At 35.1% G+C, this 16,993-nt stretch overlaps 1 protein-coding gene across 2 annotated transcripts in view; it reads right to left on the reverse strand.

Moving 5' to 3' along the window:
• Positions 1 to 676: 676 nt before the first annotated feature.
• The window catches only part of Hepacam2 (HEPACAM family member 2), a 35,587-nt gene continuing 19,270 nt past the window's right edge, over positions 677 to 16,993 (reverse strand). Inside the window, exons 4-8 of one of the 2 annotated variants that reach the window (XM_027919879.3) lie at positions 8,409 to 8,534; positions 8,178 to 8,215; positions 6,824 to 6,897; positions 4,255 to 4,364; positions 677 to 726 (exon numbers count right to left, since the gene is read on the reverse strand). In XM_027919879.3, the coding sequence (XP_027775680.2) occupies positions 686 to 726; positions 4,255 to 4,364; positions 6,824 to 6,897; positions 8,178 to 8,215; positions 8,409 to 8,534 (389 nt within the window). In that variant the 3' untranslated portion in view covers positions 677 to 685. Of the gene's footprint in view, positions 727 to 4,250; positions 4,365 to 6,823; positions 6,898 to 8,177; positions 8,216 to 8,300; positions 8,326 to 8,408; positions 8,535 to 16,993 lie in introns of those variants that run through there. The other variant, XM_027919878.2, reaches the window with a different exon arrangement.

Raw genomic sequence — 16,993 nt, forward strand, 5'->3', positions numbered from 1 at the left:
TCTACAATCTGACTTATGTAATGTCTTACTTTATAAGATAAAGAATCAAGGCCACATAAAAGCAAAAACAGAATAATTTATTTGAATCCATTTTTCTTTGAACAAAATAAAAACAAGACTTCTGCAAGTAATTCTTTAAGCATGTTTGCAAGTCGTTTTTCAAAAATACCCTTGACAACCAGGGAGAAGGCACAGTCTTACTTTGGAACAACCATCCTTATTATTTTTGTGGCACAAATAGCAAGAAATAAATTTGGCGATTGAAATTTTTTTAGCCATCTAAACAGTAATGAAAATTTAATAAAACAAGAGCCTACTGGAAAATTTACAAATGTTAATCCATAATTTTAGGTGAGATTAGGATAGCATCAATGTTGATGAAAGTGGAAATACAGATTGGAATGCTTTTTGAGATAAATTTAATATAAAAAGAGTGATGAGGAAGCTTCATTTTTCTCCTTCCTCACAGTCCCCATGATAAGAATGTCCACTGAGAAATATTTCCCCACTGTTTCTGTGGTGTATAACACATTGTATGTGTGCTGGAAAATCTGCAGTCCAATTTGTATAAATGCTTCTAGTCTGCATTTGAAAGAAGTAATGAGTAAAAGGTATTGAGTTGGAGTTCTTCATTGATTCCAGATGAATATATATTTCCATAGTTTTCTTCCAAAATGCCCCTTCATTATTTTACTCCAATGTACTGATTTGCCCATGAAATCTCACCTGGTAAACAGATATAAGGGATATGTGAACTGATGTATACATATCCAAATCTACAGGTAAAAGAACTCTAAATTACTCTATTTCTTTACATAGCTGTATAACATATGAGTGAAATTTTAATTAATAAATATGAAGAGTAAGCAACCATTAAACTCTCTAGACAATTACCTTTTGAAACTCAAGGTTTACCTACTTGAATGTCCTGTTTTCAAGAAAATAATAATTATCCTTGGGTTCAAAACAAACTATGCCAAGAACACTTAATGATGTCAACAGACAGCATTTCAAGAAATACAAATATAAGTTCAATAGACAAATAATTGGGCTGAGTACTTGGATATGAACACGACCAATTTACCAATTTGTTAAACACCAGTCCAATTAGCACACAATCACATGTACTCAAGAAAATAGTCTACGAAGCAAAGGATGAAATTGTTTGGCTGTCTTTTTTACCCTAGAAGTGACTGTGAAGTCAAGGTGAAAAAAAAAAAAGCAGTAAGTTAGAATTCTTTCCCAGTGCTTGTGCATTCACTCTGGGAGTGAGGGATAGAAGAGGTTTGCTAACCACCTGCAATCCTGCATTATTCATGAAATTGATCTTTGAATTTAATTGGACCTAGAGAATAAAAACCATAAGCAATCAGGAGAGAAAAATGGTCTCTGTATCTATGGGCAATATTTATTCTATGGAGGAATGTTTATTTTATGAAGGATCATTAGTCTTTGGTTAAAACAACCAAACAGGAACTTGCTAAACTAAGGAGTCCTTAAAAGACTCAGTCTTATTTACATGTCTGTGAATTGACTGTAAATAAAATAAGTGAAAAACAGTTTGTGATGATAAAAAAGAAAACACTATTCTATTTAAAAATTTATAGTAGGTAACATAATCTGTATGGAAAGAAAATAATACTTTAAAAAATGTTAGGTTCCCATTTGGATAAATTAAAAGAGTGACAGAGGAAGAAAAAATTTTAAAGGATTTTAGGGAGAAGGAAGATAGACTTGAAGTCTTGCAGAAAATAAGAGGACACCAGGCACTGTGGTGTAGGCCTGTAATCCTGGCGACTCAGGAGACTGAGGCAGCAGGTTGCAAGTTCAAGGCCAGCCTCAGCAACTTAGCAAAACCCTAAGCAATTTAGTGAGACCCTGTGTCAAAATAAATAAAATTTAAAAAGGGCTGGGGATATAGGTCAGTGGTAAAGTGCCTTTGGGTTCAACTCCCACTACCAAACAAACAAAAATAAAAAACCAAGAGGAAGAGAGAAGTACAGACTCAGGAATGGAAGGAATCAAAGAAGGGAAGAGAGAGCCATTGGAAGACAAAGACACACAGAGAACAAAACAAAACAAACAGGTCTCAGAAGAGGAGAAAAAGTTGAGAAGAGCGGGGAGCTGAGAAGACATTCCCTGGTGGGCTGTGATCAAGAGTTGATATCCTGATGCCTTTCATAGGAGCATGTCCTTTACTGAAGTTTTGCATGTTCCCTTATGCGTTTGAAAAAAATAATAGGAGCAAATTATATTTAATGCTTTTATAATTATGTTAAAAATGAATCCTAATGTTATATATAACTAAAAAAATTCTAAATAGAAAAAGAAAAGCATTTCTGCTTAATTTTTCACCTTCAAAAGATTTTTTTCTGAAATGAACTTTTAGATTCTTAAGCTATTCTATAGATTTTACTTCTGTCTGAAAGCCATCTGGTCTCAGAGGGTGATTTTTTAAAAAGAGAATCAAGCTGGATACAGTGGCACCTGCCTATAAACCCAGGCTGAGGCAAAAGGATTGCAAGTTCAAAGCCAGCCTAGCAACTCAATGAAGCTCAAACAACTTAGCAAGACCCTGTCTCAAAAAAAAAAAAAAGTGCTGGGGATGTGGCTCAGTGGTTAAGTGTCCCTGGGTTCAATGCCTGGTAAGCCCTCCTCCACCCACAAAAAAGAGAGAGACTCAGTTTTATCATATGCAAAAATAACCAAATCGCTTTTGTGTTCTGAAGTTGTAGTTGCCACATTCACAATTTTAACTCATTATTTGTTTCATATTTAGGTACTTAGGAATCTCAGAGGGTAAACCCCAAATTTTCATTTGGTTTGCTTGCATTTTAGTGGGCAAAGTAGGTATTTAGAACAAAAGATACATAGAAAATAAGTGAATTTACTGAATTCACTCTTCTAAAGCAGACATACTTTCAAAATTCTGGTGATAGATATGCTAATTAACCTGATTTGATCATGACATAATCTAGACGTAGATCAAAACATTACATTAAACCCCATAAATATGTAGTTATATGTCAATCAAAAAAAAAAAAAAAAAAGGAAGGAAGGAGAGAATAGGAAAGGAAAGTAAAAGAAAAAAAAAAGCATCCCCTAACTTTGTATTCCAGAGAGTAAAGAGGGTTAGACATCATTTCAGAGAGTTTTTTATTTTTTAAACTATCATGGAATAATACCCCATTTTATAGTAGTCTATTAGAGTAATAGTATATTGCTTTAAACTAGTTTTTTTTCCACAAATCATTAGTTTCTAGTTCCACCAAGATTTGTTCCTAATTTACCTGACTCCAGATAACTTTCTGGGGTTCTCTGAAGTGTCTTGTCACTTATTTAGCCTTTAAGTTACTGCATAGTTCCTCCATTCCCCCCCAAGACTGAGGTCTCCTCTCCATCAGATAATTTCTCATGTAGTCATTCACTCCTAGCTGTTATTTTTGGTATTCGCCCAGAGGTGTGCATGAATTACTTTGCTGGCACTGTTTCTGTTGCCAGAGGGGAAGTTCCTAGGTGTAGTTATTGATGTTCTTTTCAGAGTCAATAAATGACAAATAAAGGAATGATGGAAGATGATTTGTGGCAGTTATGCCTGCAGGCAGCTGCAGTCCACAACAAATAGTCCATTTCATTATTTCAAAAGACTGTGGGCTCAGTTTCACCATCATGAAGAGGGGACAGAGACTTCTTTCTTAGTGACAGCTTTGAGCTTAACTGGATCAGTGGTTTCCTGACTTTAGCCTCAACAGAAGTTTTTTGCCATCTCTGAGATACCAGTCCTCTTGGTCTGGTATTTGATGCTATCTGTGCTGTGGACCTTCCTTAGGCTTTTTAATCCCAGTCCTATTTTTACTTCCAGATCATCGTGGCTCTGCTATTACCATGGCCACTGGGAAATCATGAAGATAAATAGATGGCTTGAGAACTGACCTGAACATGCCTTTCATCCCTAGATGTAGATTCCATGGGGACACACCATAAGAGGGAGAAATGTACACAACAGACAGTTCATTCTAAAGCTCTGCATCTAGTCCACTGGCTCAAGGTCATGGCCCCAGAAGATATTTCTGTGTTTGCCTGTTTTATTTCTCCAAATTATTTTCAGATGGGCAAATGTCCTATACATTTTCAAATGTACAGAAGCTATGATTTCCTGTTTTAATATTTTTCTTCTGAGACTTTCAATAAATTCTGAGGATGAATGCTAGGTAAGCTCTTCCATAGCTCCACCAAATGAAGATTCATACTTACTCTGGATGATCCTGCTGTTGGGCAGGGATGTGCTGAATAACTTCGTAAATTGTACTATGCAAATCTTGCCCTGATACACCATTGGAGGCTGGAATAGACCTACTTGGCATCTAGAAAATATGGCATATGAAAAAATTAGCCAAGACTAGTCAATAGTATTTCTTTCCACTATGCTATAGAGTTGAAAACAACTGGCGGTTGTGATGATTAGAGAATTAGAACCTAGAATGTTTGTTTCCTCCTTGTTACAATTTCCAGCACTTACCCTATGGTGGTTTGTGCAGCAACAAAGCTATGAGGTCAGAAAAGGAATATATCTTGACAAAACTATGACTTTTTTTCCCCTTCATTGAAGAATAAGGCTGTCAGTACTATACAGGAAATATAATAGGAAGGAAAAATGGCAAAGAGGATATAACAGAACAGCTTAGAACCAGTGAACATATTATCTCTTATATGACATCTTCTCAGTTAACCTTTGACACTACTTGCCAATTCCATGTGAAAAGATAGCTTAAAAGAATAATATATAGCCAAAATCCCTATTCCTGTTGCAAGAGACAATACCAAGAAATATGGAGTACATTAAGGGAGATATTTTGGTTTGAATGTAGTAATGGGCTCTAAAAACTAAAGGTTTGAGTGAATGAGGAAAGAATAGTAGGAATTTAGTAAAAGCCATCCTGTATATTAATACTGCTGCTGACTTTTAGTCCTTATTTACATAGCTCCACCTAGAGGACACTGTCCTGGCCAAGTCTGAGGAGTGCCCTACCTCATCCCAACTTGATTTGCTGGGTTATATTAGAACATTTTTGCTTCATACTTTTCTGGAGACTGCCTGTTTTACTTTTACTTACTAAAGCTTTATTGTATGTGAATTGTCCTATCATTTGGGGTTGAGGAGTTTTGATTTATGATTTGTACTTGAGAAAGAATCTTGTTTTTCTTTGGCATCGTAATAGGCAGGGGCTATGATAAAAATGATGATCAATAACTTAACCGAATATTAAAACTGTTGAATACACACATTAGTTCATATCATTCAATTATTTTCTGCCCATCTCCTGAAAGAGATGCTAAGTGGACAGTGAAATGTACAACAGATAGAGAAGTAATTTCACTTATGCATGTACCACAATAAACTAAGAGATGATTTTTTTTTTAAAACTAAACAAACCCCTAGCAATTCAATTTATTTTCCTTAATTCCTTCAATTTTGCAATCTTAGTTTTGTGGGCCCTTGTTTTCTTGGTAAAGTCATTGCATTGGCTGCTAATCTTCCCACATAACTGCCATCCTGGCTACTTCTCACTCAGATCCTCCTCCTCCCATCCTGGTCTCCATTCTCTTCCTATGGTTGTTGGTTTTGATTTCTCACTTCTTCCCCATAGCACCTGGCATGACCAACTAAGAACTTCAGAAGTTTAGTCAGGAGTTTTCAGCTTTGAAAATGGGCATAGCTCCAAATCAAGTTATTCTATTTATGACACAAACAAGAGGTCTTCTGAGATGCATTTAAATTTCTCTGCTTCAAATTCTTGAGGATTGTAGCATTTTGAGTCAATAGAGGACCTCCTAATTTGTATCCCAAACTTTTTAGTCCTTCATATTTACATAGCTCCAATAATTTTTCACAAGCATAAATTTAAGGTTTTTTTTACACAAATCTCACTCATTTCCAATGAATTCCTAAGAATAAAATTGTGCATTATTTCAAATAAACTTCTAGCCTCAAAGATTCAACTATAAGTCCTCTTGGTTCTTCAGTTTCCTGCTCTACCAATTGAAGGCACACCTTAAAGTAGTGCTGTCCCTGTGAGAAGCTATTTTAAAAAACTGATCCATCAAATATTTATTTTTGTCTTTTGGTTGTGAAAGTGAAGGGTGAGCCAATCCTGACTGGGATTGAATGGGACAATGCAAAGCCTTTCCAGGGGAAGAGTTCTTTTCGTCTTATGACAATGTGGGCACTGGTGTTAGTGACTTACCCTTAGGGAGTAAAATGAAATCCAATCAACTCCTCTCTGTTACTCACATGGCACTTCTGAAATAAAGTCTGTGGCCAGGAAACTTACTGGATGAACCTTACACATGGACAGAATGCTCTGGACAAGAAAAGTGACCATTTTCTAATAGCAACTAGTTCTTAAAAAAAAAATGGAAGTGAGAATGCCCAGAAGCAAGACATCCATTTATGACCCCTTGCATAAATGGACTATCATAGGGAAATAAGGAAGAAGAGGGAAAACTGGTCCTATACCAATCTAGAAGGAAATCTGGTCCTATACCAATCTCTTTGCTAAGCTAACCAGGTAAAGAATACTTATTACTTAGTGTTGCTTCCTTGTTTGTATTAGCTTATAAAAACTGAGAAAAAAAAAACACCTTAGCTAACTCCCCAGATCCAGCCGCATCATTCATTACAGAGTAAGTCAACACTTCTTAATGCAGCAGGGGGAAATGCAGCCATTGGACTACACTGCCCAAGTTCTTAAACAAATGCTGCTTACACCTCTGGTGAAGCAGAATTCTACTTCTTGGTTAATCAGACACTAGGAAAACCAACCCTGGGAACACCAGAGGCATCTGGAAAAGCAACAAATTCATATATTCCAAAGTCATCCAGAGCATCTTCATGGCCTGAAATAGAAAACAATACTACTTTCAAATCCAAAGCTTTGACTTGCGATTGTTGTTTTTTAAAACCATAGTAAAACATTATTGTCAAATTAAATGGTATAGGTACAAAACCAATTTAACATTTCCTAATGCCATGTGGTCATACTGCCTTTGAGCAGTGTCGGAAATCAGCCCTTCTGAATTGAAACTGAACTGGAACTGGAATTATTCTTAAAGCCTGAGGTGGAAACAATGTATTACATATTCACATACACACATGAGAACAGGCTTGTCCTTTGTAGCCCTCAATATTCAGACTTGTGGACCAAGGTTTTAGCCTTTGATGCACCCATAATAGCTACTGCACCCTGCTATATCTAACAGAGATCACCATAATGGAAAAGAGTAACTATAGCTTCTCAGATATATAAAATATCATACAATACAACATGTCACAAATATCATCTGTAAGGTGATGGAATTGGGGTGGTAGGAAGAAGCCAAATGATCTCAGGGCCCTTTCCTGTTCTGCAGGCAATCATTTGTAAGTAGGCAAGGGCTAGCTAAGAGGAACAAGTTACACATTTATTAAGCATTTGGGTATTAGGTTCTTCTCCTACGTAATTTTATTTAATTCTCAGAGCAACACTAGGAAGAAGTTTTTATCTCTATTGTATAGATGAGGAAGTTGAGGTCAAGAAAAATAATTTTCCCAAGGGGAATGTGGCATAGAAGGGACTGAACTAGCTCCTGGTGATGCCAAGGTCTGAGCAAAATCTCCATTGTTAACTTGCAACAACTCAGTGCAGAGTCAACAGCGAAGGTAATGAGGGTCAAGTGGGGACAAAGCAGCAGCACTGGCCCTGCCAAACCTCCAGTTCCTCTTCTGTGTGGGATGGAGTGGGTGGCATCCCAGCATCCCTAGGAATTAACAAAGCGAGACAGCCCTTTGGCATTTTCAAAATAATAATAATGAATAAATGAATAAGAAAGGATTCATCAGAACTCAGTAACTATGGAAAGTGATTTAATCTCTGATCCTTAGTTTTCTTGCCTGAAAAACAGAGTTGAGAGTGACTTCCAGGCTTCTTTTACACATTTTTGTGGCTTACATAAAACGAATACAGGGACAGCACTTTGTAATGAAGGTGCTATTCAATTATTATTATGAATGTTATATTATTATAGATATCATACTAATATCAGCTTATTTTACTTCTATTACATTGATAGTAATATCACTAATTCAAATAACAACATTAATTAATGTTGATAATACCACTTTTTAGACTCACCATTACCTGAAAATGTTTGCGCTCTCCTGTATTCTGTCTCTGGCCTGAAAAGACAAATAGGTACTTCTATCAGGGATAATAATTGAGGAAAAAACATTCAAAAATTATTTCCATAGAAACATGCATTACCTGCCTTCTAGCTTCTGTTTTATAGCTAAAACCCAAAGAGAAAAAATGTAGTAAGATGTATATAAAAGTATGTATATATAGCTTAATTTTTTTCTAATCTTTACCTACCTTTGTAGGGTTGATATTTTTTCCATAGGAAGAGAAGACACATGGATATAATCAAAAATAATGATATTCCAGTTATACTTGCTAAAGGGGACAATGATTTGCCTTTTTGTGCAAGTTTCTCTAGTCCTAAATAAAAAATAAATATATTTTAGTAATAAATTACTGTGTGATTTTACATCTTGATCATCATTCAATATGTTAAATAAGATGCTATTACAAAACTGGAGAGACACCAAATGAAAGGCGCAAACTTATTTTAGAACACATACACACCCATCCACATAAAATTCCCCAGCGATATTGTGATTGGAAACTTGTGTGGTAAACTGCCTGGGATAATACTGGCACATTGTACTTAATGAGCAAATAGCTCATGTCATACTTCTCAATTGTATTTGCCACTGTAACTTAAATCTATGTCAGCTCATTGTCTCTGCATCCCCAGATACTGGATATTCTCACTCTACCTCCCTCCCTCCCCACTTCCTTCCATCTCACCTTTTTAAATGTGAATTTTCTAAGGGGATGGTGGTATATAATTAAATGTAGAGAGGTATTGGCCAAAAATTAGTAAAGTGTATTTGAACTAATCAAGAAAGGTCAATCCTAAAACTCAAATGAATATGATTTTCAATAAATCGTTCAAAGTCTCACCTTGTGACTAAAATTCATTTTGTTTTGTAAGTTTATTCCCTTTGTTAATATGACTGTAGTATATGGTGCTAGTAGCTAACATCTGCTGAATACTTGCAATATGTCAGGTTGTGTTTTAAGAATGCAGGACACATTAACTCACAGACTCCTCCCAATGATCTTATCAGGGAGGTGTTATTTCATCATCTCCTCTTACAGATGAAGAAGCTGAGGCTTTCCCCAGGTCACTCAGGTTATAAGTGGTAGATATGACCCCAGGCTCTTAACCCTTGATGCCACCTCTCTCTAATGTTATTTTAACATAATTTATTAACCGGAGCTATGTTAATACCAGCTCCAGATTATAATTTGTTTAGTTATATTTAACCTGTATAGTAGGAAATAGTTGTGACCTCCACAAAAATGTGGAAAACAGATGTCATCCATATTACCATGTGACTTAGATATTGATGTGGAAATGAATCATGGTGGGTGCTTGTATCTGTCCAGATTCAAGTAGAAATGAAAGTCATCTGGTGCCAATTCCATTCTGGGTGTGGTGAAGAACATGTGGCCATTCAGCTCCTCACTAAATATGAGTCTGCATGCTGTCATCCTGGATTGTAAATCTTTGTTGAGGTCTTTAGCAGCCAAGATCAGCAGGAAGCATTAATCTTCCCTCAGTATGAACCTATCTACACTTTCTTGTCTTTTCCACTTAGAATAGTTTCAAAATGTAGTGTAGATGATACATTCCAAACTGCTGAACAAGTCATGGAAATCCAGTTATCCCTTGTAACTTCCCCAAGCAACACTGTTCCCATATTTGTCTTTCCCCTTGAGTACACAAGAGATAAACAAGATTGTTTTTTTATTATCAAAAATCTTCATTTCTAGTGAGAAATTTATAAATTTCTAATACGTATTCAGAAAATTTCACTCTTAAAATGCTCTTCTATAGAATAACAGTTGCATGATATTGCTTTTAAACAGATTTTAAGTTAAATTCTTTTTTTAAAGCCGGATAGCAGAAATATACGTAAAGTGGTTTAAAATGAACTAGAATGGCATTTTATTGGTTCTAGATCTAGACTAGACATCATAAAATGTAAGAGAACAATAGTTGATCTCCTCTTTGTTATTAAATTGTACAAGAAATAATACTCTCCAACTGTTAGAAAGTTGGCCTTCCAGTTGGAATTATTTTAGCCCTTTGGTGATTTCTTTGTGAGGTCTTAGTCTCTCTCTCTCTCTCTCTCTCTTTCTCTCTCTCTCTCTCTCTCTCTCTCTCTCCCCCTCTCTCTCTCAATATTGTATGCCTGCTTCATAGATTTGTTCTCTCTAAAGAGCTTAAAGAACTCTGAAATTTTAGGTGAGCCATTTGATTCTCAGGGTTTTGATTTTCACATTGATAAAAGGAAAAGGTGAGAATGATTGCCTTTAAGTTGTCTTCTTGATCTGATACTTTTTGATTTGGGACAGCCAGAGAGGTTTACAAGTTTATTATGTAAATAGGACACTTTATCTGGTGGCATACTAGTAACTCAGTCTCAAAAAATTGCACATTTATACCTTCATTATTTATAAATTTTATTTATATAAAGAATGAGTAGCACATAATTTACAAATAACAATAAAATATGCAATATTCTTTATTGTTAATTCCATATAGCTATTAATTTCTCACAGAAGTGCTTTTGTTGATTTTTGCTGAACTCTTATTTAAATCTACGGTCAACCTGTGAGTGAAATTCAATGAGTTTTAAAATCCAGTTTGACAATATTTGTCTTTCAGTTGGAATATTTAGTTCATTAATGCTTAATGTAATTACTAATTTTTGGCTTAGATCTTACATTCTAACTATTCTCTATTTCCTGCATTTTTGTTTCTTTCTCTAAATTTTCTTAATCAGCATTTTATTTTATTTCTCTTTGCTTGTTAGTTACACATTTTTATTTGTTTCTTAGACTTTAGAGACTTAGAAGTCTTAATCAAAATTACACTTTTACCTTTCCTGCTTTTTCCTGTTTCCACAATGCAAGAAAAAATTCTATACAAAAGATGGATCTTTAAAACTCCAGCATTCAAATTTTAATCTAGTATGCCTGACTATAATTCTATGCTCTTTTCACCATTTCTGACTGACCACTATCCTGAAACCCAAATACTTTCAGTTTTACCAATCGGAGGTACAACAAATAAATCAAATTTGTTTTCTGTTTTATGCTGTATCAATTGGTGGAACTCTCACATCTCCCTGACAACTCTCTTCTTCAGAGTCAACATCTCTAGATCATTTTGGTGTTTTTTATAGGAGTGGTTTCTTCATCATCCTAGAGGTATACTTTTGGATGTTAAAGAAAAGCTCATCGATTGTACTCCTAGGATGTAAATCTACAAGAATTCATACTCCACTGTAGTTCCCAATAAGATAAAGGCAAATAGAATGCTCTCTGAAATACTGAAAGTAAAAAAAAAAAAAGAAAGAAAAAGAAAAGGAAACAAAGGGGCTGGGAATGTAGCTCAGTGGTACAGCCTAGCAGGTGTGAGATCCCCAGCACTTAAAAAAAAAAAAAAAAGAAAGAAAGAAAAAAGCAAAGCAAACAGAAAAATAATCGATTAAAAAATGCCAAATAATAGAGTCAGTTTTATCACTTTTAGCAAAGGAATTCTCTAGTTCTTCATTTTAGATCTGATATTAAAATTAAAATTAGTTGAGGGAATTTTCAGATAATGTAAAATTAAACATATGTATTATGTATATATAAAACCAGATGTGTATTGCTTCCCATTTACTTGTAGTTGTATCATATCAATAATAATGAAAACGATAAAACTTACAGCACCAGTTATAGGTACAAAGAAATAATGTCAGAGAAAATAAAATATTTGCCATAGTAAGTTCTAGAATAGAATCTGAAGCTTTTTTGTTTTTTTTCCTGACTGGGAATTCAATTTTTTTCTCATTAATCTGTGCTCAAAATGTTTTTTTCAATTAGCAAATAGATTCCTATTAATCAGCTTTTCCTCTAGCCTTTTCTAATTCCAAACTTCAGGTGCTTCAACTCTTTCACTTTGTGATAACCTAAATTCAATAACCTATGACTCCTCAAACAAGAATGAATAGCAGTTAAGTCTCTTCAAGCTTCTATGATGTGCTTTACCATGAGTAAAATTGCAGAAAAAAAAAACATTTTATTATAATCTCAATTTTTTTTCTTAAACTTGAAAATATCTGGATAAGGCAGGACATGCCTATAATCCCACCCACTCAGAGGCTGAGGCAAGGAGCATCGCAAGTTCAAGACTGGCCTAGGCAATCTTGTGAGACCCTAACTGGGGATGTAGCTAGTGGTGGAGCACCCATGGGTTCAATCCCCTTACCACAAAAAACAAAACCAAAAATTAACAACAACAACAAAAACCTCTGAAGGGTTTTTGCTAATTCTTATTTCAGAGTACCTCTCATTCTAATGGTGAAGTTTCAATCTGGCGTGGGACAATTCTATAATTCTGGAGTCCATTATAAAATTTAACATATGAAGATGACTGGATGTTTTATGTTAAGATACATTTCCCCTACTCTCCTTTGTTTGTTAACTTTTTGTCTCTTTTGATATGTATTTGCTGAAATAACCTAATTTGCACAGTCTCTCCTATACAGGATTACATTCTTCCCATCCCCCATTTCTTCCTATTTTTTTTTTAGACTCCTTCCTTATTGCCCTCTTGCCTCTTTCCCTTGGCTTCTGTTTACTCTACATGAGAGAACCACGTGGTGGTGGCCAGCAACTGTCAGACCCAAACCTTGGCTGTGTCAAAGGCCAGGCATCCTCCTTGGGGATCATAAGAATAAGGGTGGTCCTTTTCTCAGAACAAAATCTCTTTCTTATCTCCCTTCTCTTCTGGAGTATCCTGGTTCTCTGTTAACATTGCTTGTATATTCCAGAATGCAAATCAAAGGGCACGGCTTCTGTGGTTTCAGCCCTAGATAGTGTGGTTTGGATACACAAACTTTCACAACTCGAACTTGAAAACAAGACAGTAGGGAAATTATGACCACATTGCCCCAGAGAATGTATGTGGATCCCCATGCAGTTCTGGACACTTGTAGGACTTCCCCTTTTTCTCCTTTTATAAAGTTTACACTTTTCCTTAGCCCACAGCATGCTATCCTTCCCATTATTTAAACATAATTGACTCATTTACTGAAGGCTGACTGCAAATGCTATTTGCCCCCTCCTTAAGCAAACAAATAAAATGGAATAACATGTTAAATGCAAATATGGGCAAGAGGTGTGGTATCCATGGTATCGAAACCCTGCTGTTTAAGAGACTGCACCCAAAACAGGAGAGCCATATGCTACCACTCACTGTGTCTATTTCTAGATCAGAATGGAGTCCTGAGATCTCTCCCATCCAATCTGTTCCCTGATTATGGCAGCTGATTCATATCCCTATGGAGTTAAGGCGCCATATTGAGAGGTATGCTATTTCCACACTCCACCACAGTCCCACCTGAAAAAATACACTTATTCTGTGGTGGATGCCCAGAGGGACGTCATACGAGGTCTCAGGGTCTGGATGTCAGGGTTGTAGTTCTATGTCAATTGTTATCTACAGAGGCCCAAAGTGGAGACCAAACTGGAAACCTTGACTTGAGAAATTTATAGATAGATAGTAAATATTTTCTTGGGTTCTTTTCCTATTCTCTTTTATGAAAAGATGTGGAATACAAGAAATTGTAAAAGTCATCGCTTTCTCAGTATTACATACAAATTCAAAATATTTCTATTATGACTAAATCTCAAATTATGGCCACGTTGTCTTAAGGAACTTATATTATTTATATACTTGAATGCCTTCATTAATTGTGAATCTTCAAATTCTGATTAGATAATTACATTTCCATAAACACTTTCACTTTATATTGTATGTCATAGTGATTTAGGCTCAGTTAAAATTCTGAAGTAGAGACATCTGCATTTAAGGAAGTCCTAAATTAGGCAATAAAAGAATTACTTTCTCAAAATACAGATGCTAATTTATTATCTTATAGCAATTCTTTCTTTGAAACTTCTAGATATTGTTTTTAGTTATAGACATTTCATAATTTCTCATTAAAATGAAATTATACACTTGTCATGGATGAACCAAAGTATTTCTATATATAAAGTATTAAATTGGCTAGGACGATGAGATACATACTCTATATGTATAACTATATATATATATCTAAGAAAAATATTAGCCCCATCAATCAAGGTATGTAGTTTATACAGTGGTTAAACAGACTTTGAATTTAGATATTATTTTATCACTCATTAGCTGTGTGACCTAGCCCATTGCCTTTATTTTCTTTGGGATATCTACACTGAGATGCAGAAAGGTCAATTAATAATAACTCAAATTAGATGTGAATCATAGCCCACAGAGGTAGAAGTCACCATCTGGTTTAGTTTTACACAGGCTGAAAAACACAGAGCTAATTGCCACATTTTCTAGACTTCTTCCCCCCAACAGAAAATCCACAATAAAACTTTTGATTATTTTCTGACCATGTTATTTTCTCTTTGTATCTGTGACCTTGAATCTATTTTCCTTTGCCCTCATATCTTATTGCTGAGACTTTTTGGCTAGACATGCTTTTTGCCTCATTAGAAACAAAGAATTTCATCTAATTTCCTACAACTTGACTCTGGCTGCACCACATGCCAACTTGGTTCGGGAAACATCTCAAAGACAGGTGCCCTAGCCTTCTAAATGATGTCAAATTCCCCTCAGATCTTAATAAAGCTTGTTCATCAGTGTGGATGGTCAGTAGTGCCAAACTGACAGTCATTTATAACTATAGGTAGTGTACACTTAATCTGATTGCAGAAAATAAATTAGCATCTGTATTTCAAAAATTAATTATTTTATTGCCTAAGATTCACTCATTTGGAAACTTAGAAAACATTAAATACTTAATAAAGCACATCAAAACTATTCATTTTCCTCTAATTTTGCTGCTGTTTGAGTTAAAGTTCTGTGGACATTTGGGGGTTGGAAAATAGTTCTGAAAACCACAAAGAGGTCACTAATGTTGACAACCATGAATCCCTCTGAAAAATAAGCACCTGTTCTTCTTATTTACTATAATAACAAATGGTTGGTCTTTGTACAGGTCAAACAGGTTTTTTAGATTTTTATAAAAGGCAATTATCTGACATTAAGACTGTAGCTGTCTTTGGGCCTTGGTAATAAGAATTTAATCAAATATTGGGGGCTTCTGATATTATAAAAATACCGTGGCTAAATATTAATGGAGAAAGTTTAGGGGATGGGAAAGTCTTAACTATAATATACTTCTACATAGTAAAGCCATGTTTTCATTTGCAGTAAGCATAAAGAACATGTCTAAAATGACACTCAGATTTCCACCAAACTAGTTTACATATTTAATTGTGGACTACTTTAAAGTCATGTTTTGGGTAGCTACCTGGGTGTAAAGTTGGTCAAGTCTATACAAGATTAATAAAACAGAAAACAAAGGAGGTAGCTTAGCGGTTTATATGTTTGCCACCCATCTTAGTTTATAAATGGTAATTCTTGATATCAGGAATTATTTTTTTCATGTGAATTTTTTTTTCATTCTCAGTGCCTACAACCCCATATTTGACCCATAATAAGTGTTTAATCAAGGAATAAATAAGTGCCTAATTTTAATAACCTTAAATGCATGTTTTGTGGGGTCTATAAAAGAAATATAATTTGCTTCCCCAATGAAACATAATTCAGGTAAAATTTTACAGCTGCACTCTTCAATGTGGTAGCTACTAGAAAGATGTGGCTAATTATGTCAAAATTTAAACTGAAATAAAGATGGTATAAAATTAAAAATCCAGTTCTTCAGTTTTATAGTTATATTCCAATTGCTTAGAAACCAAATGAGGCTAGTGGCTACCATATTGAAAATTGTGGATAGGAAACAGTTCCTTCATTGTAGAGAATTTTTTTTACTGGATAGCATTCTATTACAGGGTATAATATTTTCTTCATATAAAATAATTGCTTATGGCAGTGTACAAATTCCAGTATACTTTTCAGGTGATTTTGTAAATATAATACTCTCCACCTTCATCTAAAGGAGTTCTATGAGGAACCCATCCACTACAGATTTCTTCATCCACATGCAGGTTTGTGGTAGTCTTATAATTATTGAAGGAGCTTTAAGAACTTTTCTCTTTTTGAGCTGGTGTCTCCCTAGCTATATTACTCAGATTGAATCAGACTTGTGGGGTTCAAGGAATCCTCTTTCCTCAGCTTCACAAATAGCTAGTACTATAGGTGTGTGCTACCACACTCAGCTTTTAAGAGGTTATTAATAAACTCAAAATTCTACAAAGGAGAAAACATCTTAAACAAGTGATGTTTGAGCTCAAAGTTGAGCTTGCCAAATATTTAGATTCCCAGATCCTATCCACAAGATCCTGATCCAGTAGCCTGAGGTATCTTAATAAAATTAAATTTTTAGCAACCTCCCAAGGTGATTTTGATTTATGTGGCCCAAGGGCCATATATTGAAAATTTTAGCATAAGAATTATGAGGATTATGTTCTTACTGCATTTATTCAACAAAACATATAGAGCTTCTCTACATTATGGGCCATATCATAGGCACCAGGGCTATAAAGATGAAAAAAGAGAGCATCAGTGGGAAAATATTAATGGGTGTTACTTTTTGTGAACCTGTTCTTTCACTAATCATACGCACCTTAACCTCTGCCTCCTGTTCAAAGCTGCCCTTAGGTTTTCCCCAAGTGGAATCTTTTTTTTTCAATATGCAAAGAGGAATATAGGAAGAAATTGATATTAGCAGAAATAGTAATAGAAGAGAGAAAAGAAAAAGGCGGAGAAAAAGGAGGAGAAGGAAGGGGTTTTGAAGGAAAGGAGGAGGGGGAGGGAAGGC

Source organism: Marmota flaviventris, chromosome 1, assembly GCF_047511675.1.
Source record: "Marmota flaviventris isolate mMarFla1 chromosome 1, mMarFla1.hap1, whole genome shotgun sequence".
NCBI classification, from domain to species: Eukaryota; Metazoa; Chordata; class Mammalia; order Rodentia; family Sciuridae; genus Marmota; species Marmota flaviventris.